The sequence below is a fragment of the Engystomops pustulosus genome, chromosome 8 (genome assembly GCF_040894005.1).
Source record: "Engystomops pustulosus chromosome 8, aEngPut4.maternal, whole genome shotgun sequence".
In the NCBI taxonomy this organism is placed as follows: Eukaryota; Metazoa; Chordata; class Amphibia; order Anura; family Leptodactylidae; genus Engystomops; species Engystomops pustulosus.
The window spans coordinates 68818324-68843501 of NC_092418.1; the positions used below are offsets into that span (position 1 = coordinate 68818324).

At 39.4% G+C, this 25178-nt stretch overlaps 1 protein-coding gene across 4 annotated transcripts in view; it reads left to right on the forward strand.

The window, feature by feature from the left end:
* Positions 1 to 25147, forward strand: part of CMKLR2 (chemerin chemokine-like receptor 2) — a 37936-nt gene extending 12789 nt beyond the window's left edge. For 2 of the 4 annotated variants that reach the window (XM_072121082.1, XM_072121081.1), the window contains exon 2: positions 21053 to 25147. In XM_072121082.1, the coding sequence (XP_071977183.1) occupies positions 21061 to 22128 (1068 nt within the window). In that variant the 5' untranslated portion in view covers positions 21053 to 21060 and the 3' untranslated portion in view covers positions 22129 to 25147. Of the gene's footprint in view, positions 1 to 1539; positions 1744 to 15618; positions 15697 to 21052 lie in introns of those variants that run through there. The other 2 variants (XM_072121079.1, XM_072121080.1) reach the window with 2 other exon arrangements.
* Positions 25148 to 25178: the final 31 nt, after the last annotated feature.

Sequence of the window (25178 nt, forward strand, 5' to 3'; positions counted from 1 at the left end):
TTTTTACATAACATAAAAAATGAAATAAAAAATGATCAAAATGTCGCACAGACCTCAAAATGGTAGCAATGAAAACGTCGCCTCATTTCGCAAAAAATGACCCCTCACACATCTCCGTGCGCCAAAGTATGAAAAAGTTATTAGCGTCAGAAGATGGCAAAAAAAATTTTTTCTTTTTTGTACACATTCGTTTAATTTTTGAAAATGTATTAAAACACAATAAAACCTGTATAAATTTGGTATCACCGCGATCGCACCGAACCAAAGAATAAAGTAGGCGTGTTATTTGGAGCGAAGAGTGAAAGTCGTAAAAACTGAGCCCACAAGAACGTGACGCACGTGCGGTTTTTTTTCAATTTTTCCACATTTGGAATTTTTTTTCAGCTTTGCAGTACATGGCATGTTAAAATAAATAACATTACGGGAAAGTAAAATTTGTTACGCACAAAATAAGCCCTCACACAGGTCTGTACACGGAAAAATGAAAAAGTTATGGATTTTTGAAGTTGGAGAGCGAGAAATGAGGCGAAAAACCCTCCGTCCTTAAGGGGTTAAAGATATGTTTCTATACAGACTGGTACCTTACTTGAGTGCCCACAGTGGAGTGACATGCAGTCCCTTACAATTTTAGAGAATATACACTAGAAAACTTGTCTAGAAAGCTTATAAAGTACCTTAGATAATCCTACTTATACTTTTATCATGGTCACACTTGGTGCTTGTATTGTTTTTAGAAACGCAATGTAAATACCACACGGAGGGGATCTCCCAATCACATTGGTGGTGTCTTCCTCCATCAGTGTCAGCGGGTGTTTGATGAACTTGGAATGCAGGATTCATTTTGATACAAGACCTTTTAAACATTCTTTTTTGTGCCTATTAAAGCTTTTGAAATATTTTAAATGTTTACTTGATTACACATGTGGCGGTCTTTTTCATCTATGTGTTTGAATAATATCTCATCTGGAACTGAGGGATCCACGTCAGTTACCCTGAGGGGAATACTTAACTGTAGGACCACTAATATCCGGCTATCAGGATTGGGATCTCTGTGGTTTCTACGTAAGATGAAAGACAGAGGTTGGACACCATTCAGACAAAATGTAAAAATGGAGAAATGTATAGACCATTTTTTGTCAATTATTCATAGAAATAATTCTAAATAAAGAAATTAAACGGAATTATTGTGTATTTAACTCAGTAAATCCCTTCCCCCCAGTGTCTATGCTTTATAACATGTGGAGAGTGAGCAAAGGGCTTCTTCTATCTTTCCAAAATAGATGTGACTCTTGTCCTGGATACACATGCAGTTGTTTTAGACAGGAAGTGATCTAAAGGAAGCAAATGTATACACAAAAGACAAATACCTTTCCTTTATTACATATTCACTTCTGTGTTTTGTTTAAAAAATAACTGTCTGAAAGCTGTGAGTGTGAATCCAGCCTTCAGCTTACGTTCTGTGTGTGCATCCCAGTAGGGTGGGAGTGACAGATCACGGTAATCCCTTTTCAACAGATCTATGTAATCCAGCAGCCCCCTGTGTGGATTACACACTCAATTGTTCCTCCGTCACTGTTAGTCCAGATGCAGGGTGTCGCATCCTCAATGTATATGAAGTCTATATGGTCCCTCCCATGAAGGAAGGACTTGCTGGGCTCTCAGGAGAAAATGAATCACACTACTTCTCTCTGCCCAACAGCTGCAGATAAATTCATTTCGTGTGTGACTGCAGCAGCAATTGAGGTGAGTTCTCTTTATCCACTTTCCAAAACACTTACAGGGACAGGGGTTTGGGGTAAGGAATTACAAAGAATAGATTGACATTAAAATACAATTTTTCTCTTTACGAAATTAATGAAAATCACATTTTCAGTTTTGCTGTTATATTGTATTTTTTGTTCATTGAATAAACCTTGGGATCTGACTTTTTTGGGAGTAGGGGCTGACAACTGAACATTTCTCCTAAAGTTCTACAGGTCCACAATGGCAACTGTCTATTAAATGAGAGACCAATGGACTTGCTAACCTGTCAAAATCCGTAATAAAAAAGGGTTTGTAGATTTAAATCTCTGGTCTTTCTATACTGATAGTGATTGGCAGCTATCTCTGTATGATAGATACAGCGGATTGCCTCCATTACACAGCATTAGAAAAGGCAGAGAATGAAGTATTCAAATTGAACTTATCTCAATCGGCTCAGTCCCTCTTGCTCTGTAACGTGCTGCCTGCAGCTTAGTCTTCATGATGGTGCGTCCACATGTTGTAACTAAACTACATTTTTGTAGCGTCACCACAACATTTTCAAGGGAAGGATACAGTTTTGATAATTTTTTTTGTTGCAGATTATTTTACATGTCAAATCTGTTATATTATTGTGTACCCCCTAAATAGATCTGTTTTACTTTAAATTTAAAAACTTAACCTAAAAAACTACCAGAACTGAATGCACTTTTTTATGATGCAGTATGTGAACACATCTTGACTGGTGAGCTATAGTAGATCAGTGCTCATTGGAACTATCTAAACAGTACAATAATCTGTAATGAACCCATCCATTTACATTACAATCACGTCACATAAATTCTATAATCCCAAACAACCACCTTGAATTTTCATCACTGACCATAGAAAAAGTAAAGAATGTCTCACTATGTAAGGAATGTGTAGTTTATAATGAAAGACTGAAGTTTTATTACCAACACTTTAACCTAGGATGTAAAACAAAGTATCACACAAAGAGATGCTTAAAAGATTGAATTATAAGTGAAACAGTCCGCACACTGGATCACTTATACTTAATATGCTGTCTATGTTTTTTAACACTGCAAGGTTATGTGCATCAGGATTTCCCTGTGGCAGAAGCTGACATTTACCCCAGCTAGTATTGTTTGGCATCAATGATAATTATTTTCTTCAGCTGTAGTGGTGATACAAACATGAACCAGCCTTGGATATGCAAAAGTTTTAGTTTTGTCTGGAAGAAAAATGTTTTGAACAAATTATCCTCAGTTTATGACCGTGGCAATTCAAGTAGGAACTTGTTTTTCAAAGGCTCAATTCAGGCTTCATCCTCTGGCAGGTACCATGAGAAAGCCTACTGCCCTAATGAACATGGCCACATATGAGGTTTAGTGAAGGAGAAATTATGGCTTAGCACAGGGGGGTTGTCTTTCATGGCTGATGTTAGGCCCCATTCAACAATGTTATTCTAGGGTATTACATCCTTTTATCTTTGTGACAACACCCTGTGGAAATCTCCTTCAATATCAACATAAGAGCATTCCTCTGAGCAAAGTCCATAAAATAATGTGCTGTGTTTGGTGTACTGGCCTGCTGAGGCTAAGGACCTCAACCTCTCAGACACTCTCCTGCCTTCATAGATGTCAAATGAGGATCACTCAGATCCTAAAGGGGTATTCCCACAAAGTTTCTTACATGTACTCAGCATAACAAAAACACTTTCTCTAACTCACTGTTATTAACAAAAATACAGCATTTCACAGATATAAGTGCAACCTGTCTCTATCAGACCTGCTGTACAATTTCAATGATGGCCGTCTTGGATTTCTGTTTGAGATCATGCAGATGAGATTTCTGTATCTCTCTGCTGTTTGGCTGTAGCCACGCCCCCTGCACGGAGCTCAGAGACACTCACTGATCAATTCCTGTCAGCACATGGTGAGCAGAGAGATAAGCTACAAGGAGATAAGTGATCCGGGGGTAAGGGAGAGGCAGGCACATATCTGTGAGATGTAGCAGAGTGTTTGTTTGGAGAGGCCCAGCCCACACCCTGGGATTTTACACCCAGCTGCATAGACAGTTATAGGAGCTTAAACAGCAATAAAACTGAGTACATTGTAAAGTAAGGGGTTAAAATGATCTTTATTGTGTTAGCATCACCAGGGGATTGAGATGTGAGAATTTTCTTTTGTGGAAAACCCCCTTTAAAGGAAATCTACCATCAAAATCAAACATGATAAACCAGGGACTCGTACTCATAGATCTAGGCACTGTGACTGTAGTAACCTTCTTATATTTGTTATATATTGTGTGCTGCCACGAGATGGAGATCTGTTTAAACAGGAGCTCTTGTTGACCCCATCTGGCTCATTAGCATTATATTAAAAGTTGATTTTAGAGGGAAAGAGGACATGGACATCACACATAAGAATATTACCACAGTCACAGTGCCTTGATCTATGAGTATGTGTCCCTGTTTTTTCTATGCTTGATTTTGATGGTAATAGTATAGAAAAACTACAGCACAGCACAAGATCAGATGAACAAATTCAGAGGAGTGTAATAAAGTCTAATAAAGTGGCCGGTGAGTGTATAATATATATATATAGGACTTCATAATGTATGGGTAGTTTGCTTTTGTCTTTTTTTCACTGGATATTCCAGCATATAACAGCATAGCAAATAACAGCAAAGAAATGTATAGCAACTGTAAATACACTGATTAGTGGAAGGTTACAATACAGAACCCATTACCCCTTCCTTACTAAATACCCATCCCCCTTTTAACAAAGCCTGTCTGTTTAATCCCTGTAACAATGGACACCATTTAAACTGCGTAACAAAGTCTCTTTCAAAATGTATATTCTACTCACAATACTAAATTCAAAATGTTATGTCTGGAATTACAAGCAAAGAAGTTCCACAACTAGCTCACTGTTTTTTGTAATGTTCTTCCCTAATTAGGAATAGTAGGCTTCATTCATGAGGTTGGGTATTCACAGCAAAGAGATAAAAAAATGTATTTTCTTAACTCTTCTGTTAATTATTACTATATAGCAACCCCTTGATGACTACTTCAATAGTATATCACTGTCAACAGCTCAATGTGGCTGTTGTTCTCTGCTTCCTAAACTCCCAAAGAGGTGAATTGGGGTTACAGAAAGAATGTCACTCTCTCATATTCACCAATATTGGAGTTACAGAAATGGCGTGGAACAGCTATGTTTAGACAGCTTAGACTACCTTGGATCAAGGCATTTTGTAGGTAAAAAATCGCCCTTTTCCCGAGGTCATTAAAATCTATACAATGCACCCGAATTTTAGCATAAACAGCACTATCCCAATAATTTAGCTCAGACATTGCTCCCCCAAATTAATTCTAGTATATGTACAGTATAATTTGTAATGTCTTTCAAATTACAATATTGTCTGTTATGAATTATTATAATAGCGATTTACATATATTCTTTACCACAACAAAGCTTAGTATATAAATACATCACCATTATTGAGTTTAATCCAATTTGACATGCTTTGTGCAGCGCTGCGTAATCTGTGTGCGCTATATAAATAAAGAATTATTATTATTATTATTATTAATAATACATAAGTGCAGTACTAGAACTGAACTTCATACAGAAACACAGCACCGGAACCAATATTTGGTCCCTATATACATATATACAGTATCCCAAATGATTTTACATATGTGTAAAGCCCCTATAATTTACAAGTAATCAGTACCTCGGTAAAGAATGAATGCATGCAGTTCCCCCTTTTAATTCATACTGTGCCCCTTTATTAGCTATATACTGTGCCACCTATTAAATACCATCCTCCCTTTATTAGATATTTATATACTGTGAACCTATCTTTTAGATACATATATGTGATGATGCATCTGTACACATATCAATGATCACACGCTGTAAACCACTAAGCCATCACCCCTGCGCTGTGCTGGTAACCACAGGGCGAAAACTAAAGAATCCAAACAATGAATATTCAGAATGGCAGCATAATTACTGTTCTGTGTCACTGAAAGAAGTACAAATGTGTACCCATAACACTGCCCCCAGTATATAGGTAGCCCAAGCACATTGCTCCCAGTATGTAAGTAATATAAGTAGCCCAGCAGATGCCCCAGTATATAGGTAGCTCCATCACACTTCCCTCAGTACATAGATAGTCCCAGCACACTGCTACCGGTATATAGATAGCCCCAGCACACTGACCCCCGGTATATTGGTAGCCCCATCACACTGGCCCCTAGTATATAGTTAACCTCATCACACTGCCCCCAGTATATAGGTAACATCAGCACACTACCCCCTAGTATATAGGTAGTCCCTGCACATGCCCCCAGTATATTTGTAGCCTTAACTACAATAACCTATACCAGATTATATATTTGTTTCAAAAAATGTATGCCAGGTCACTGGGTGCTATGTGAAAATGACTGTATTTGGTAGGAGTATGTCCTGGCCTATATTTCAGGTGTCTATCAAAAACTTTCTCAGTGCACGGTTTTTCAGAATCTGCCGGGTTTTCGTTCGGGTACGCCCCCCCATTTCCGTCGCGTGCATGCCACGGAAATATTCGGGTAACACGTTGTGAAAACGCGAATTGGACCCTTAGTAAATTACCCCCAAAGTGTAACTAAACTTTTAAGCTGAACTGCATAAATGAACAGTGGAAGCGATAATAGTAAACTTTGAAATATACTTTATTACTCCCCCCCCCCCTTCTATTGTGTGCTGTATTATCAGTGCTGAGGGAGTATGAAGGGTGAAGGGGGGGGGGGGGTAAATAAGACAGTGTAACAGTCTGTAAAGCCAGATCACAGAAAGGCTAGGGTAGCCCCTCGGGCTCATTAGCATAATTGTAAAAGTTGATTTTAGGAGGAAGGAGGCCATGGAAAATAAATTACCACAAAAGGAAGATTACCACAATCAAATGGCCTAGATTTTCCCCGGGTTTAACATGATGGATTTTGTTGGTAGATTTCCTTTAACTATTGGCACCATGCTACAGTTCTCCAATGAGACCATTCCAGCTTACAAACTAAGGAGAGTCACACCTTGTCCTTAAATGGAAGAAAACTGGTGTACCGAACACTATTTATTTATAATTTATAATCCTATTGTACAATAATAATAAAATACAGTCAGACTGATAATAAATGTATGATTAACCAAAGCTTCCAGGAAGATGTTATCACTGATCTACGCATATCTCGCTTGTAGTAATGTTTCAATAGCTTTCTGTGGCCTCTACCCTCATACATCCCTCCTGTTTCCTTCCTGAGATAGAGTTTATCTAGCCCTGTGACGTAATGTTGAAACAGTCTGGCATTAGTCCATTCATGTTGGAAAGCTCGGCTTTATTTGCCAACTGAATTCTGAAGATTAGTGAATGGGGGCATTCTTGTCCGTTCTGGTGTGCAGGGCTATGCTCCATGAGAATCCTGCATCAGTGTTTGAGGTCAGAATGTTTTTTTTTTTAATAAATAAAGTAACAGAGTGAATTATTGTGGTAAGGTAAAATGATAAACAGAGAAAAATAATATTGATATCAATGTTACCATGTTTGAATGTCGGACTGTAAGAACATTAAAAATATCTATAGATAAAGTACTGTAGTTATGCATGCTTTGTGTGTTTATGTCCTGTCTATGAATCTATTGTATGTACGCAGCCTGTCTGGATGTTTCATCTACAGACACTCATTCATTTTACCCAGAGGCTTATATCCAGATAACTCATCTATGAAAGCACTTTATGTAGAAAGATGTGTAACTTTTTAAAGTCAGGATACTTGAGCAGTATTATGTATCTCTCTAAATTTGCTGTTGTGATACATGTCTGTTTTTTTACTTTGTCTCTGATTTGCAATGTTATCTTTATTTTTTTCAACTTTTGAGGTGCATGTATGGAAATAAGCATGGGGTCAGTTGTGCTTCGTTTTGTACCTAAAAGTCTCTAATTTGTATCTAAAAAGTTGCAAAACAAAGCAAACATCTGTCTTGGAAAGATACATTTAGGAACTCTGCAACAGACACAACAACCAACTAACTTCTTAAGACCCTGGCAAAGTCGCAAAAATAGTCACCCACATAGTAATGTCCCCAGCACAGCTCCCATAGTAATGTCCCCTGCTCAGCTCTCATAGTAATGTCCCCAGCACAGTCCCCATAGTAATGTCCCCAGCACAATCCCCATAGTAATTTCCTTAGCCTAGCTCCCATAGTAATGTCCCCTGCTCAGCTCTCATAGTAATGTCCCCAGCACAGTCCCCATAGTAATTTCCTCAGCCCCACTCCCATAGTAATGTCCCATGTTCAGCTCTCATAGTAATGTCCCTTGCCCAGCTCCCATAGTAATGTCCCCTGCCCTGCCCCCATAGTAATGTCTGCAGACCAGGCCCCATAGTAATGTCCCTTGCACAGCCCCCTTAAAAATAAAATACTGTATACTTCCCTCCGACACTCCTCTTCTCCCCAGGGCTCCAGGTTCTTCTTTGCCCCGCGGTTTCCCATCAGGCGGCCAGAGGCACTTCTATGTGTACGGCCAGTGCACACAAATTATAATGCAATCAGCCGTGTCATAGAGTATGTACACTGGCCATGCACATAGAAGTGCCTCTGGCCATCTGCCGGGAAGCAGCGGAGCAAAGAAAAATCTGGAGCGGTTGGGAGAAGAGGAGCGTTGGAGGTAAGTATACAGTTTTTCTTTTTAAGTTCTTCTGGCCATGGCCCCAGACCGGGTGTTCCACGGCCCAGTCTTGGGCCGCAGCCCGTTGGTTGGGGACCCCTGGCTGACACCACATTAGACAGATTTATGATAAAAGTACCTGAAAAGGAAGTGATGGCTACTACTTGTTAGATACTTTCAAATAGAAAAGTAGGTGATGGTGAAGACATCTGGTTGTGAATTCAACTGTGATAAACCATGGTTGGGAGAAGTTGTAATGAAGTCCTGATCATTGTCACCTGTAAGGTACTAGATGCCACTTCTGCCTGTTTCACTGACTAATTATTATCAGTTGTTAGTAATGTTGTTAACATTTTTTGATCAGGCGTAGGAGCTTTTTAAAGATTTGTCTGTATATTCAGTGAGCCAAATATAACAGGGTGGACACTATTTCATTAGGGGTTTTCATGAAGGGGTTTAGAAGTTGGGAGACTTTTGTTGGTCTGATTATGCGTCAAAAATTTCACCAAAAAAGTGTCAGGAAACTAGAAGCAGGAAAATTGTCACGATTCAAGAGCTGTGCCCAAATTGAGTGTCAGAAAACTGACACTCTCTAAATCTGAACAGGTGCAAATGTAAGCATAAATGCTGCAAAACCATTAATAAATGTGCCCCAATGTGTAGTTGCAAAATGTCTCCGATGTTTATTATACATTTTGTGTTTTATCAGTACAATTGAGAATTGAATTATATTTAATTTCATTGTTTCAAAGATATCTATATTCTAGGCACGTCTATATTTCAAGGTTGCAGACATAGACACAGCATATTACAAGGACATCAGGGGATATATCTTCCTTGAAATACCAAAGAGTATAGAAGAAATTACAACTGTCTTGAAATTGAAGCTTGTATTAATATCCTAAACCTTAGTCACAATTTGTTATCGGTAACACACACGCACACATATAGGGACACACAACTTACAGATGACCCCTAGTTACAGACAGACCCCTCTGCCCATTGTGACCTCTGTTGAAGTTCTCTGGATGCTTTACTTTAGTCTCAGGCTGCATTGATCAGCTGTAAGGTGACAGTACAGTTTTATTGATAATCCTTGGTCCCATTACATCAAAAAATAGAAAATCCAATTGTCACGGGGCAAAAACATTTTTTGTCTGGAGCTACAATTATAAAATATACAGTTCTGACTTACATACAAATTCAACTTAAGAACAAACCTTTTGTACATAACCCAGGGACTGTCTCTCTCTCTCTATATATACTAACTGTAGCTCCCGGCGTTGCTTGGGGTAGTAAATAACTGCTTTTAGCTATAACAAAATAGAATGGGTTAACAAAAAATATTTTATTTTTATCTCTCTTTTTTTTTAATTTTTATAAACTTTATTGTATAAGTTAACATACATTTTAAAAATAGGTACATATCACAATACTGTACTGCTTGGTTATATAAATTTACATTATCAATTCTTTCCACCATCACCAAGATGGTGTTATTCTTTTTACAGTATTGTATTGAACAATATAGTTATCCAAGCAGTTACAGTACAAAAGAAAAATCATTCTTATCCCTAGAAATTCCAATTAAAGAAAATTTGATCAACCATCGTGTTTTTGTGAACCAGAAAACAGGTTTTATCTACCGTCTTCATATATGCATCTCTCAATTGTAGGTAGTGAAAAGCATTTGACTGTCCGTTGAGATTTAAGATCTTCTGGCTGTTAAAAAACATGTCTTCACTCAGGCTTCAGGTCAAAAGAAAAGGCTTGTATTTATTTGAACAAAAAAATAAACAGAATATAGCAAGAACAAAAATGCTGATAATTCAGGGATTAGGTTGCAGCTGCCTTGAAACAAGCAGCTCCCCTGTAGTCACATCAGACACTCTGACCTAGAGACAATCCATGTACACATGTGTCATTAATATACCCAAATATTTTCCCATACTCCTAGAGTCTTAAAGGAATACACCTTTGGGTTGCACCTGTTGCAAAAAAAAAATCACAAATAAGATAAATTTCTCACATAAATAATATATAAAACATCACAATACAGTCTCCCTTTTTAAAATTAAGGGGAGCTTACAATATACACAAGTAATCAAATCATAAGAAATACAAACATATATCTTTGCACACACAGGTAAGATCAGGTAATGATGAGTGTTGAATACTGAACTAGTTTGTCTGTTGAAACAATAGTGGACAGAGACAAAGGTTTGCTAAGTTCTCTATTCACCCCTCAAGAACGTTTCTGTCTCTGAGTGTCTCTGACGGTTTCTGTGTGTCTCTGACTATTTCTGTTTCTTACTTCAGGTTTGTCTGACTGTCTATGACTTTTTCAGACTGTCTCTATCTCTGATTGTCTTTGACTTTCTCAGACTGTCTCCGTCTCTGACTGTCTCTAACAATGTATGTCTCCAATCGTCTATGACTGTCTGATGGTCTCTTACTGTCTACTCTCTGTCTGTCTCTGACTGTGACTGTCTCTGTCGTCTCTGTATTTGTCTCTGACTGTCAATTTGTCTATTAGTAGATTTATCATAAGTGTCTGAGAGCAAAACTGCTCTATTAGAGCTCAAGTTTCATTTTTACCACAGCTGTTTATACAGTTGATCTCTGACTGTTTTTCATGGGCAACTGGAACAGTTTTACCTCTGTATTCCTATCCATCTTACCTCACACATGAGCTGTCTTATACTCATTGCCTATAGTAACCTATCACGGCTCAGAGCTCATATTAATGACATGTATCAGAACAGCAAACAATCACGGCTCAGCTTCCAACTGCCACAGCAGCATGGCTCGTGTATATGGTGGGTAATAAGTGTATTTTGGAAAGCGTGGGGTCAAAATTTCATCTCAAAACCTAGTCTATGACGTTCCCCGAGTCACAGAGAGCAGCTGTGCAGACTTCTTTAGCGGACATACATACATACACTCAGTTTTATATATGATATATAAAGGGAACACTCAAATTACATATTCTAGATCTGAATGAATAAAATATTCTCACTGAATAATATTTGGTTCTGTACAGAATTGAATGTGCTGACAACAAAATGACCAAAAATCATCAATGGAAATCAAATGTTTTACCCAATGGAGGCCTGGATTTGGAGACACCCACAAAATTAAAGTGGAAAAACCCACTACAGGCTGATCCAACTTTCATGTGATATCCGTAAAACAAGACAAAATGAGGCTCAGTATTGTGTGTGGCCTCTACCTGCCTGTATGACCTCCCGACAATGCTGGAAGTGCTACCAGTAGAAAGGCCAGTACACCAGGAGACGTGGAGGGGGCTGACGCAGGGCGACAACCCAGCAGCAGGAGCGCTACCGCTGCCTTTGTTCAAGATTCTGCAAAATTACTTCCAGCAGGCCACAAACATGCATGAGTCTGCACAAGTGGTTAAAAACTGACTCCATGTGGATGGTATGAGGGTCCAACATCCACAGATGGGGGTTGGGCTCACAGCCCAACACTGTGAAGGACGCTTTGCATTTGCCAGATAACACCAGGATTGGCAAATACGCCACTGGCGCCTTTGTTATTCAAAGATGAAGGCAGGTTTACACTGAGCACATGTGACAGACGTGAAAGAGTCTGGAGACGCTGTGTGCTGCCCTCAACACCCTTCAGCATGACCAGTATGGCAGTGAGTCAGAAATGGTGTGGGGTGACATTTCTTTAGGGGGCCACACAGCCCTCCATGTGTTCACCAGAGGTAGCCTGACTGCCATTAGGTACTGAGATGAGATCCTCATACCACTTGTGACACCATATGTGGGTGCGGTTGGCTCTGGGTTCTTCCTAATGCAGGACAATGCTAGACCTCATGTGGCTGAAATGTGTCTGCAGTTCCTGCAAGATGAAGGCGTTGAAGTAATGGACTGGCCCACTCATTCCCCAGACCTGGATCCAATTAAGCGCATCTGGGACATCATGTCTTGCTCCAAGCTTTAGTCCAGCTTTAGTCCAGGTCTGGGAGGAGATCCCTCAGGAGACCATCTGCAACCATGGTGTTGTATGGAGGTCATACAGGCACGTGGAGGCCACACACAATACTGAGCCTCATTTTGTCTTGTTTTACAGATATTACATCAAAGTTGGATCAGCTTGTAGTGTGTTTTTCAACTTTTGTGGGTGACTCCAAATCCAGGCCTCCATTGGTTTATAAATTTGATTTCCATTGATGATTTTCTGTGACTTTGTTGTCAGCACATTCATCTTTGTAAAGAACAAAGTATTCAATTAGAATATTTCATGCATTCAGATCTAGGACGTGTCATTCAAGCGTTCCCTTTATTTTTTTGAGCAGTGCACATATATTTGACAATAAATTGAATGGCACATTTACTTAAATACCAGTTTATAGTTCTCTATGTTTATTTCTTACAGAATTAGAAAGTATGCAACTGGGTGTGAATTTTCAAAGCTGCCTGTCTCTAGAAAAATCTTATCACGACTGTTGCTAAAAGGTGCATATCATGGCTGCCTGTCTTTAGAGGGGGTCTTATCATGGCTGCCTGTTTCTAGAAGGGGCATATCATGGCTGGCTGTCTATAGGAGGGTCATATACAGGCTGCCTGTCTCTGAGAGGCCAATATCATGGCTGCCTGTCTTTAGGAGGGTCATATACAGGCTGCCTGTCTCTAGGAGGGGCATATCATGGTTGTCTGTCTATTGAAGGCTCATATCACAGCTGTCTGTCTCTAGTAGGGGCATATCATGGCTGCCTGTCTCTAGTAGGCAAATACCAAGCCTGAGGGCTCAGGGGCTAAGTGTATATCTGTGTTCTCCTGGTAGTCAGAAATAATAAATTAAGCTGATTTATGATCAGTCATATTAGCTGAAAAAAGTCAAGCATGATAAACCAGCGGCACTTACCCATAGATCCAGGTAACATGACTCTTATATTTGTTACACATGGCCTCCTTCCATCTAAAATCAACTTTTAAATTATCCTGAGTCTGAGCAGCTACCCTAGCCCCACTGTGATCTGGCTTTACAGACTGTGTATATGTGTATATATATATAATATATATAAAATATATATTATATTTTGGTGTAACTTCCACATATTTGTACATTGTTTATTCTATTGTGGCTAACTGCAACTGTATTTTGGTAGACAAAAACATGTCTATTCTATTTTTTCTATGGAAATGTAAAATACGTAAACTAGGGCCATTACAAACAATAGGAGTCTGAATACATACGGTTTTATGTATATTTCATTTAAAATATGTGACAAAAAACCCACATGGAAAATTAGTTGTCTCAATATTAGACAAACCTTTGTACTGACCTTGGAATGTGGTTGTTAAAATCAATGCTCAGCAGTTGTGTTTTGTACATATCCTAACCACATCCTTATCAGCAAAGGCAGAGACCTGCTGGTCTACACAAACACTTTAAAGGAACATTTCAAATGACAACTTCCATCTACTGTGTAATATATTCACTGCTCTCCTGGCAGTCAGAGCGATTGTCTGCAGTCATCAAGGGGAGGAGGGGCAGGGCCAGGAGAGCAGTGAATATAATATACAGCAGACATTGCCATTTGAAATGTTTCTCTCTGGGACCAACTGGCTGGGAGCCAGTGAAAGTTTCACATACTTTATTTAAAACACCATATAACGCAGACATTTTTTAAAAAACATTTTGACGTATACAGTACTTTGTTTATAGCAACCTGTCCTCTAATAAAAAAATAGCACTCTTGTGACAGGTTCCCTTTAAAGGAAATCTACAAACAAAATCAAGCATGATAGAGCAGGAATACTTACTCATAGATCCAGGGACTTTGACTTTATCACTTATGTCTTCTTATATTTGTTATCCATGGCCTTCTTTCGTCTAGAATCCATGCTAAGGAGCCAAAAGGACTCTGGGGGCATTACCAGAGCCTCTTTGTGCTTGAGATTTAAAGGCAGTTACACTGTGTAGGATCACTTGCCGCCTCCTTCTGCTTTATGAAATCTCCTGCACAGTGTAACAGACTGCAAATCCAGAGCATGGAGGGTACAATTTGCAGAATTTTAAGTTTATTTTAGAAGAAAGGAAGTCAAGGATAACAAATATAAGATTACCACAGTCCTGGTGCCTGGATGAGTAAGTGTCCCTTTTTATCAAGTTTTATTTTGATGGTAGATTTACTTTAAATAAAACAGAATGCTTACTACATGATTACATAATCAATAAATAATATAAATAATTTTCTATGTATTATATCTTATTTAACTGTGATCTACAGGCAGAAAAATAAAATTAGTTAATTCTAGATTAAGTAGTTCATTCTTGTCTTTTCCTGCCAAACTGTTACTCAATTTCTCCTGGTTCTGACTTTCCCCTGCTTTGGGTGGTTCATGAAGCCATCAGGACATTGTGTTAGTGTCATGAACCATCTGGTCATGTTACTAATAAAATAGAGCATCACTTGTTCCTCTCTCACACAGCAAGTATTTCCTTTCCAGGCAGCTTTTCCTTGTGCGGGGATGTGGCAATCAGCATCACTTCTTGTCACTAAAAGTAACATCCCTCCTATAAGATGGGGGAAAACGAGAGCTTTAACAGGTCCGACCAGATGCATAAATTGCATAAAGATAAATATTTATTTTTATCTAAAAAGACAAATTACTTGAATACTGGAGAGATATTTCTGTGACTTTTATAAACTACTTTTACTTGTGGGATAACCTCGGGAGCCTATAGAATCCCTTTTATGTAATATTCTCTGAGAGCGGTGAATAAGTGACCGCTATTCATACTCCACAGCTAAGCAGCTACAGACAATATAAAAGCTCTGAGTCTGTAAAATGGAGTCACTGTTCCAGAATCTGAATTCAAGTCTAGAAATAGAAAGTGGGAGTGAGTTTTTCTTGGCAAAGTTTTGCTTGGCTTGATTCACCCATGAAATGATTCCATTTATCAGTAATATTTTGTGTTTTTGGATTTATATGCATAAGATAAATTTGGTAGGAAATACATTTTCAGTTTCTAAGATAAATATTATTAACTTTAAAAATGCATGAATTTGCACTTAACAAGTCCAAGTCAATCCTGAGGTCTGCTTTAGAAGACAGACTATTGCTCCTATTCTAAAACCATGAATTTCCATTCAGGGTGTTGGGTGTTAAATATGTTTTCTGCAATTAGGCTGAAGGGAGGATCCACAGATTTATATTTTCTCAGACTACACCCTTGTTAAGTGCCCAGGGAAAACTTTCTTCTGGTAAGTTTCTTGCTTTATTCACAATATACATGACTATTCTAATGTTTGTTAAATGTTTCTGAGAAATTTGGGTTCCCACCAAAATGCTAGATATTATATGGGTCACATGGGTTGTCACCCAGGGGTATTTAAGGATTAATTTATCCTTTGGATGGTCGTGCAATATTAGTGGATAATGGGCACACTTAACAATCTCCAGCTATGAAGAGACTGCTGAGTTCAGTTAAGGTGTTGCAGCCTCCTTACTATGCACAGTGGTCGTAATTGGTTTTGCTGTTCATCCCCTTTTACATGAATGTGTAACAAGCAGCAGGTTGTGAACCCACCATGCTATCTAACTGATTTGACTTTGGGCTGCACACCTAGGGCATTATCCCAGAACTTTGCTGTGGAGAGATCGCAAGGCCGCTACCTCTTGTGGTGGTCCCAGTAGAGAAATCAAAATCCAGGAACAGGAAGAGGGTCGTGGCAGGCAGCACAGGTTCAGCAAACAAGCCGAGGTTGTATACTAGGCAGTGCAGATCAAATCAGAGACAGGAAGAAGCTTTGGGGTCACACACGGTTAGCAGACAGAGACAGAATACCATTGGGCAGAACCTTTGCTCAGACGCGGGAAGCAGGGCAAGCTGGGCAATAAGGCTGGAGGCACACCGAGATGTTCTGAGACTTGCTATTGGAAAACGCCCTTTCGCATCATGAAGGATGAAAAGGCGCTGCCCGCACCCTAAGGGAGCTGAAGCATGGCTGGACACAGCAGCTAAAGGTAAGCCTGCGAAGGGGAACGTGACCAGTTTCGGAACCCGTTGCCAGTGTTACAAAATGACTGTGGTTTTCTTCTTATATTTGTTATCTATGGCCTCCTTCCTTCTGATAATCAACTTTTATAATTATTCTGGTTTCCAAAGCACCTCAGTGCTGTAGCTTTACAGGCTGTTACAATGAAGAAAGCAGGTCTCCCCTCCCCCTGTAATTCCTGCTGCTGCTAGATTACACAGGCAACTGGAAGAGGGAGAGTTTAGGGGTTGGAGTTAGACATGTTCTGCTCGTTACAACAGCCTGAGGGGCTCTGTTATGCAAACAGAGCCCTTAACAAATGTAAGGTTATAGAGCTGCATGTAGAATCTTGCATTTTTCCATTGCACCTAAAGACAGTCAATGTGGTTACCGTATGTTGTGACCACAAGGTCCTACAAACCACAACATTTAGTGCAACAAGTTATATACTTACACATGTCCATCAAGTTCAACCTAGGAACGGAAGGGATTGGATGAGGAAGGGATTGAGGGGAAACAATTCTACATCACATACCCGTCAATGTTATTTAGATGTAAAAAGGCATCTAGGCCCTTCTTGAAGCTCTCTGCTGTCCCTGCTGTGACCAGAACCTGGGGCAGGATATTCCACAGATTCACAGTTCTCATAGTAAAAAAGAAGAAGAAGAATTACTAATTTCATACCCATAAACAGAATTATTGCTTGGCTCTAGCTTACTTCATAGAAGGCATTCGGGAATTGAGGAGAGCTATGTGACTTCCTCTTTAGAAAACCATAATAATAGTCTCCATATTATCCACAAAATAGACAAAGCTTGACAATGGAAGATTGTTTCATATATGTACTAAAAACCCCATTCTGATGCCCTAACATGCATCGACAAGTGGCCTTTTAGAGGGTGGTGTTTTTTTTAAAAACCCATAATGCATAATATATGATGAATCCAAAACCTGTCACATGAATGTGGTTGGGATAAGGAGATGATTTGACTGCATTTTAGAAGCTCTTTACCTTCTATACTGAATAAAACTACCGTATATAATTTACAGCACTACATTCAGACCAGTATTAATGAAGTCTTATTTTGTATATTTGTTGACAATATTTGTAGGTATTGGCCATCTGAGACCCTGGCAACAATCTGGGATTGGTTTAGTGTTGTGCAATGTGCTCTGCAGTGTTTACATTCCTTTAGGAAATGAGTCAGACTTCTCAGTTTCACTTCTTTTTTTCCTGGAATCGAAATGTTCACGTATCCAACGTGTATGATTTGTAAAGTTTATACTTTATGCAGGACAATGGCCAGAATACAACATTTCTGTTATTGTCCACTGTTACAGGTGCTCCTGCGACCCCCCTCTCGGGTCACAGGGGCTCGCTGACCTGTCCGCGATCCAGCACTGTGTCCCACGATCCGGCGTGCATGTCCCCACCTCCTATGTCACGCAGATGCCGGCTTCTCAAAATTTAAAGGGCCAGCACGCCAGTAATTGGCACCACCTGGCAATCTAATAAATTGCCAGCCTCTTCCCTTATGTCCCGCCAGATCTTTGTGCCTTCGTGAAAAGATTGTTCCTATGCTGTGTGATTGTTTGGTGAATTCCAGTTGTGACCCCGGTTCCGTCTCTTACTACGCTCCTTTTCTGCCTGCCCTGACCTTCCGCTACGTCCGCGACTCCGATCCCGTGTTGCCTGTCCTGACCTCCTGCCTGTTCCTGACTACTTTTCTGCTCTACTACTCTGTACTTTGCCTTGGACCCACCACAGACAAAGTCACGCCCGCATGACATCTGGTGGTACCACGCCGCAACAAGTCTAACCTGCTTTATTGATGAGGGCTTTGTGGAAAACCTGGTACCACATAGACTCCGGTCCCAGTTGTAGGCTTACATCATCGTCATTCTATATTGTAGAATGTTTATCGTCATATTTAGAATATACATCAAGAACAGTGATGGATTAATTATATACAATGCCCCATAGTATAGTTATTCATATACACTGCCCCCATAATATATTTATATACAGTGCCCATAATATATTTATATACAGTGCCCATAATATATTTATATACAGTGCCCATAATATATTTATATACAGTGTCCCCATGATATATTTATATACAGTGCCCATAAAATATTTATATACAGTGCCCCATAATATATTTATATACAGTGTCCCCATGATATATTTATTTAAATCCAGTGCCCCATAATATATTTATTTACATACGCTGCCCTCATAACATATTTATATACAGTCCCCCTAGTATATTTATTTACATATGGTGCCCCTATAATATATTTATATACAGTGCCCCCACATTACATTTATTTATATAATGTGCCCCCTTAATATATTTACCTTGTACAGCGTACCCCGGCAGATGGTACATACAAAAACAATAGTAGTAACTTAAACTTTACAGTGATTAAGACCCTGCCTCTTCTCCAAGCTATATAGCAGAAAGACATAGGCGACTGTGTCATAGAGAATGGCACATGCATAATAATTTTTATCTGCTTCGTAAAGGTATAATCCAGTCTTTTATTGGCAGTTTGAGTGGTCTTGTACCCTAATAGTAGCAAGGACTCCTAACACTACCTATAGCATAACCCTCCACTGCTCAGTACATGCTCCTGCTGTAGATACTTAGCCTGTTTAAAGGATATAATGGTCTGGCATATTCCATGCACTTTAAGTTACAGTATGTTCAGTGTGAGTGTCAGAAATACTTCCCAACATTATTGGTTAATGTGGGGTTGCCAGGATTCCTAATAATGGGCTCCGCTTCCTGAACATATACCGGTCACCAGGAAGACAGAACCTTTGCATTGGAAGTCTGCTCTGTGGTCAGACGGCCCACGACCTTTTGAGGCCCGGGACCTTTTTTTAGAAAGGTCTCTTTCTCTCATATATTTCCTCAGTTATAAAGCCCTGCCACCTGCTCAGATCAGCCATAATGCATTCACTATTCATATCCATACCCATTTTAAGCGAGGCAGAACTAGACAGATTAAGGTACATTTAGCTTAACTCATGGATTAGGTTACAGTTGCTGTGTGTAGGAGTCTGGGGAGAGGAAAGCAGGAGTGAGGACCTACAATAAGTAAAATATTAAGCCCTAAATCCCCCCCCATTGCCTATGTTTGCATTACAAACAGTGAAATGAGTACTAAAGGGTACTAAAGTTTTTTCTATAGCTGCAATAGCTGAAAACTATCATATTTTCCAATATACAGTCACTACCTTTTTTCAGATGGTTCTTTGCTAATGTTCTGCATTCATCCTGTCTGAACCCTCTAGCGTCAACCTAGCATTCTGTTTAAGAACAGCCATAGAGTAAAACAAGATACAGACTGGGCTAGTTCTGGTCTCTGTTGAGTAATTACTACTTAAATTCAAATTCCATTCATAAAAGCTTTATTGGCAGTACCAAATATTTATAAGTGTCCCTCACTGCTGAGTAATTGGAGCAGTGTAGCAAGAAGTGGATCTCATCCTCGGTGGCCTCCTGGTCCTGGCACTGTGGGCACAGTCTGCTCTCCCTGGGTACATACCTCTGTCTGTGCTGCCCGGACTCCATTGGCAGGTTGTGGGCGCTCAGTCTATAGTGGCTCAGGATCTGGGGTGCGGTAGTTTCTCCAGATACGAGGCCAGTCTCTAGTCTCTCTATAGACCCTGGTAGATGGCCAGCTTCTGAGATGACTCTATGATGTCCTCCAGTCACTGACATGTACCTCCTGGGCCTTGCTTATCAGCACCATGATATTGGCTTTGGTCAGCTGTGGTTGGTCCATGTTTGGGTCTGGCTGGGTTTGGGTTCCTAGGTTGCCAGGGACCCCCTGCTGCTGCCAGGCTTTATCTTTGTCTGCTTTGTCCACTCTGCCCTCCATCTCTTCCTCTTGCAGCTGCTCAGTTTAAAGGGGATCTGTTATCAAGAAGGTCATCTTTCAATGATGACAGGTTCCAAAAAGCTATTGTTTGTTAATTTTAAATAAGCCTTTGTCAAACTTCTGAATAGTAGTAGTGCTTTATAATTGTTTATTTTTACCTGACTTGGCTCCCTTCGCTGCATAGTGGCAGAGTTGCATCAAGGCCACCTGCAGAGACTACTAGAGGAATAACTACATGCTGTGTCATCATTGAGTTCAATGCAGAATAGTATGCAGTAAACTCCCTCCAGTAGCAGATGCACGTAACATTTAAAATATAAAAAATGTTCCATTATAGGTATATGTCTATTTAGAGGGGTAGAAAAAAATAGTTCTTACTGTGTCTCTACAAAATGTTAGCATAAAGTTAGCCCCGACAGCCTTATTCCTAAGCTATAGCCTGGTATGCCTTGCCAGTGGTTGCTTTTGTCAGTGCAGTGATGACCCAATATAGTCCAGATATGTGACATCCATTAACTGTCCTCCTCAGTCATGTTCTGTGCTGAATAATAATAAGCTTCAGAAGAGCCATTTTAAGGATGCATGATAAAGTACCTATATAACCACAATAACAGCCATTTAAACTGTAGATATGAGTAATATTTGCGCTGTCTTCATACTTTTTACTCTTGTGTTTTCTTCTCAGCTACGTAAATGAACATGAACACATCGATGAATGACTCCGCCATAGATTACCTCTACAACTACGTGTATGACTATGATGACTTTGAAGAGGTACCAACCAACGAGCAACAACCCCATGCACTCCATGTGGCAACCATTGTTATTTACTCGCTGGCATTTATTCTTGGAGTACCAGGAAATCTCATGGTTATCTGGTTCACTGGATTTAAATGGAAGAAAACTGTAAGCACTGTGTGGTTTCTCAATCTGGCTATTGCCGATTTCATCTTTATTTTGTTTCTGCCGCTACACATCACATATGTGGCTACCGGCTTCCATTGGCCCTTTGGGAAGCTACTTTGTAAGCTGAATTCTTTCATTGCTATTCTTAATATGTTTGCGAGTGTGTTCTTTCTAACAGTAATTTGCCTGGACAGATACATAACGTTGGTCTGGCCAGGCATTACACAACGGCATCGGACTATGAGGATGGCAGGAATTGTAAGTGGTTTGGTGTGGTTGTTAGCTACAGTTATTGCTAGTCCTTCCTTGTACTTCAGAGACACAGAGATGAAAACATCTGCTATCATATGCTTCAACAATTTCCATGAAACTGATTATTCCATTATCCAGAAGATCCATACCTCACTGACTCTGGTAAAGTTCTTTATTGGATATCTCTTCCCTTTGCTAACCATGGTTACCTGTTATACAATCCTCTCTATCCGCATGAAGAAAAGAACCTCGGAAAGAAACAGTAAATTCTTCTGGATGGTCCTAGCTATCGTGGTGGCCTTTTTCCTGTGTTGGACTCCTTATCACATATTTAGCTTGCTGGAATTGCATATACACCACAGTGATTCTCATATCGAATGGCTGAGGATCGGAATCCCTATTTCCACTAGCCTGGCCTTTATTAACAGCTGTATTAATCCTATTCTTTATGTTTTAATCAGCAAAGCCTTCCGCACACATTTAGAGGCCTCGGTAGCAGAGATCTTTAAAAGCACAATACGTGACATAAGCCAAACAGGCATGAAAAGTGATGACCTGGTTCTGTCAGAGAATAACTGCACTCTCTGCGAAACAATGTCTTGAAACGCAAAATACAAGGAAGTAACACAACGTCTTATGCATATAAGTATAACATAAATCTATAGATTTGCTATCAAATAATATAAGCAAATAGAAAGATAATATATTTTACATGCAGATTACTATACAAAATGCACAAATGTAAACATTATCACAAGAGACACTTCATTGTGTGAGAAATACAGTATGTACGGACTATGCGGTTTACATAGATATAGGAGTTTTGGTAGGGATTTTGACACACAGGACATTACAGAATTAATGGGCATAGTTTTAAGTCTCTGGAGAAAATTATGTATGTGTCTAACAGTGATGTAGACAGAGGAGGTGTAAGTGATCCAGTAGATTGGCAGTAAGCATTGTGTGTTTTGTATCGAGTTCCAGCATGCAGTGCCTTTGTGAATTTCAGCAGGGCCAACCATATACCACCAGAGTTCTGGTTACCATGATGTCATTTTCTTTTAATATGCACAATTGCCCTTTCATCACAGAGGGAACACTCTCACCTTTTATGGAAAACGTTACTAATGTTTAAGAAAGGGGTCGTCAGACATAGGGACATAACCAGAAATCAATAGGACACAGCTCTTAAACTTTATCAGATGGTTCTAAACACCTTTTTGTATTTATCCTCTGAGATGTTCATGTTTGATATGGCTTACTATATGGGCGGAACACCCGACTACAGACGACCCCTAGTTACAAACGGACCTCTGGATGTTGCCAATTTACTGTACTTCAGCCTTGGGCTACAATAAATAGCTATAACAGTTATCAAAGGCCCAGCAATTAAGCTTTATTGTTGATCCTGGTTCTTATGAGTATTCAACATTTTTAAAATCCAATTGTCACAGAGACCAAAAAAATTTGGCTGGGGTTAATGATAAAATATACAGTTTCAACTTAAGAACAAACCTACAGAACCTAACTTGTACGTAATTCAAGGACTGCCTGTATACCTAAACGCTTTAGAAGATATGGGCTTAGGGACGATAGTAGGTGTACTAGATGATGAGGCAGGTTTAATTATATGCTTTAGAGATTCCCCAAAATGTAATGGTATTGGTACAGGTTAAGTTGTTAGGGAATTAGGGATATTGACTATTGGTTTTAACAGAAGTATAGGTATATAGGGGACATTTTCTTTCTGCCTTAACTGCTTTTTTTTTTCTTGGCTTTTTCTCTCACTGTTGAAGGATGGGTCGGTGGATGGGATTATTTAGTAAATCGATATTTTTGTATCTGTTATATTCCCAAATAGCAAAATGGTAAAGACCTACAAAAATATAACTACCAAACAAAGTACTGAATAGCCCCAAGCACATATCACACTGCAGATCACATTAAACATCCCCAATCACCAGCAAATATGTATGTAACAATACTACCAACAGCAATGTCTACCTTCCCCCACCTCCTCCATTAGTAGCAGAATTTCCCCTTCAACTCTTTCCGATTAACAGCAATGTTTTCCAAGTTCTCATAATGGCAGTCTTAATTTTCCCCCAACCCCACATCGGCCCTCAATAGCAGCGTCAGCATCTGCTCCACCACTCTCCCAATGGCAGCAGCATTTCATTTCTTGCTCATCCCTCCCTAATATGCAGTAATGTCAATATTTAACCCCCCAAGCTTGGCAGAAGTGAGAATTCCCCAGCTCCCCTGAAGTCTTCAGACTCCCACTGAACTACGCCCTGGCAGCGGGATGTGGGATCATGTCAAAATAGGGAAATTAAATTATCCTTATTCATTGGGAACAAGAGCTGTTGTGTGTGGAGGAAAACTGAACTGTGTTATATGTAAGTGTTACATATTACATGGAGCAGATTCAAGAAAAAAAATAGAACGATGATAGCATTTACAGTTTTCTTTTGAAATACATTTCATTACCCTCATTCCTTCCCCTTTCTCCATTATATTAGGGGTTGAAGCTGATAGGTCAGATGGCACCAGACCCCAAAGAAAATATATCCACATATAGGGTGCAATTCTAAAGATACCATTAACTGCCCTCTTATGTAAAATGGTGTTGGTATAATAATAATAACATTTATTTATATAGCTCCATCATATTCGGTAGCGCTTGGGGGACATATACAAATAAAATATTACATTACAGAATAAAAACATAGGCATATGGAACAATTGGAGTGAGGGCCCTACTCACAGGAGCTTACAGTCTATGAGGATGAACAGGGTGATGCAAGAGGTACTGTATAAGAACTTAAAAAAATCCAGCCATCAGCTGCCATCTTATATAAAGAGTTTAAGGTCAATGGGACTGCAGAGAAGCCTGTAGATTGGTATTTGCGGTTTACTGTAAAAAAGCCAGGAGGAGCCACAGGATGGGTTGGCAAAAAGAGAATTGAAGTTACATTGGAAGTTGAGTATTAGTCTGACAGCCCAGGGTAGGCATTCCAGAGAATTGGTGCAGCTGAGGAGAAGTATTAAGGAAGAGAATAATATAAGATTAGTGACAGATTGAAGAGCATTGGATGGGCAATAGACCAAGATGAAAGAAGAGAGGTGCAGAGCTTTGTGGATGAGAGTGATTATTTTAAACTGTATTTGGTACGAGACGGCCAACCAGTTTAGTGACTTCTAGGCAGACAAGAGGCATCTGTGTAGCGTTTGTTCTGAAAGACAGGCATGGCTGCTGCATGAATAATAGAGTAGAGAGAGTTTAGGGAGTGGAAGGCCTATTAGTAGGGTGTTACAGTAGTCAGATTTTTAGGTCTAGGCTAATATGGTGGAGTAACTTCTCACAACCCTACAAAGGTTAATAATTTTTACTTTAAATCCACAAGGTTAAAATATATTATCACATGCTATTGTCTCTTATTTCTACTTAAGTGATCTAGTACTAGGGCTACATTTGTCTTCTTAACTCAATCAGTAAGTGACAAGTTCTTTTTATTATTTATACATTGTTATTTTATAATTAGAAATATTTGACTATTAATTAGGATCTGAAATGTTGAGTGATGATGTTGATGTGCACATAATGGGATAATAAATATTATCGGTACATGGTGTCAGCTGGTCTCATTTCC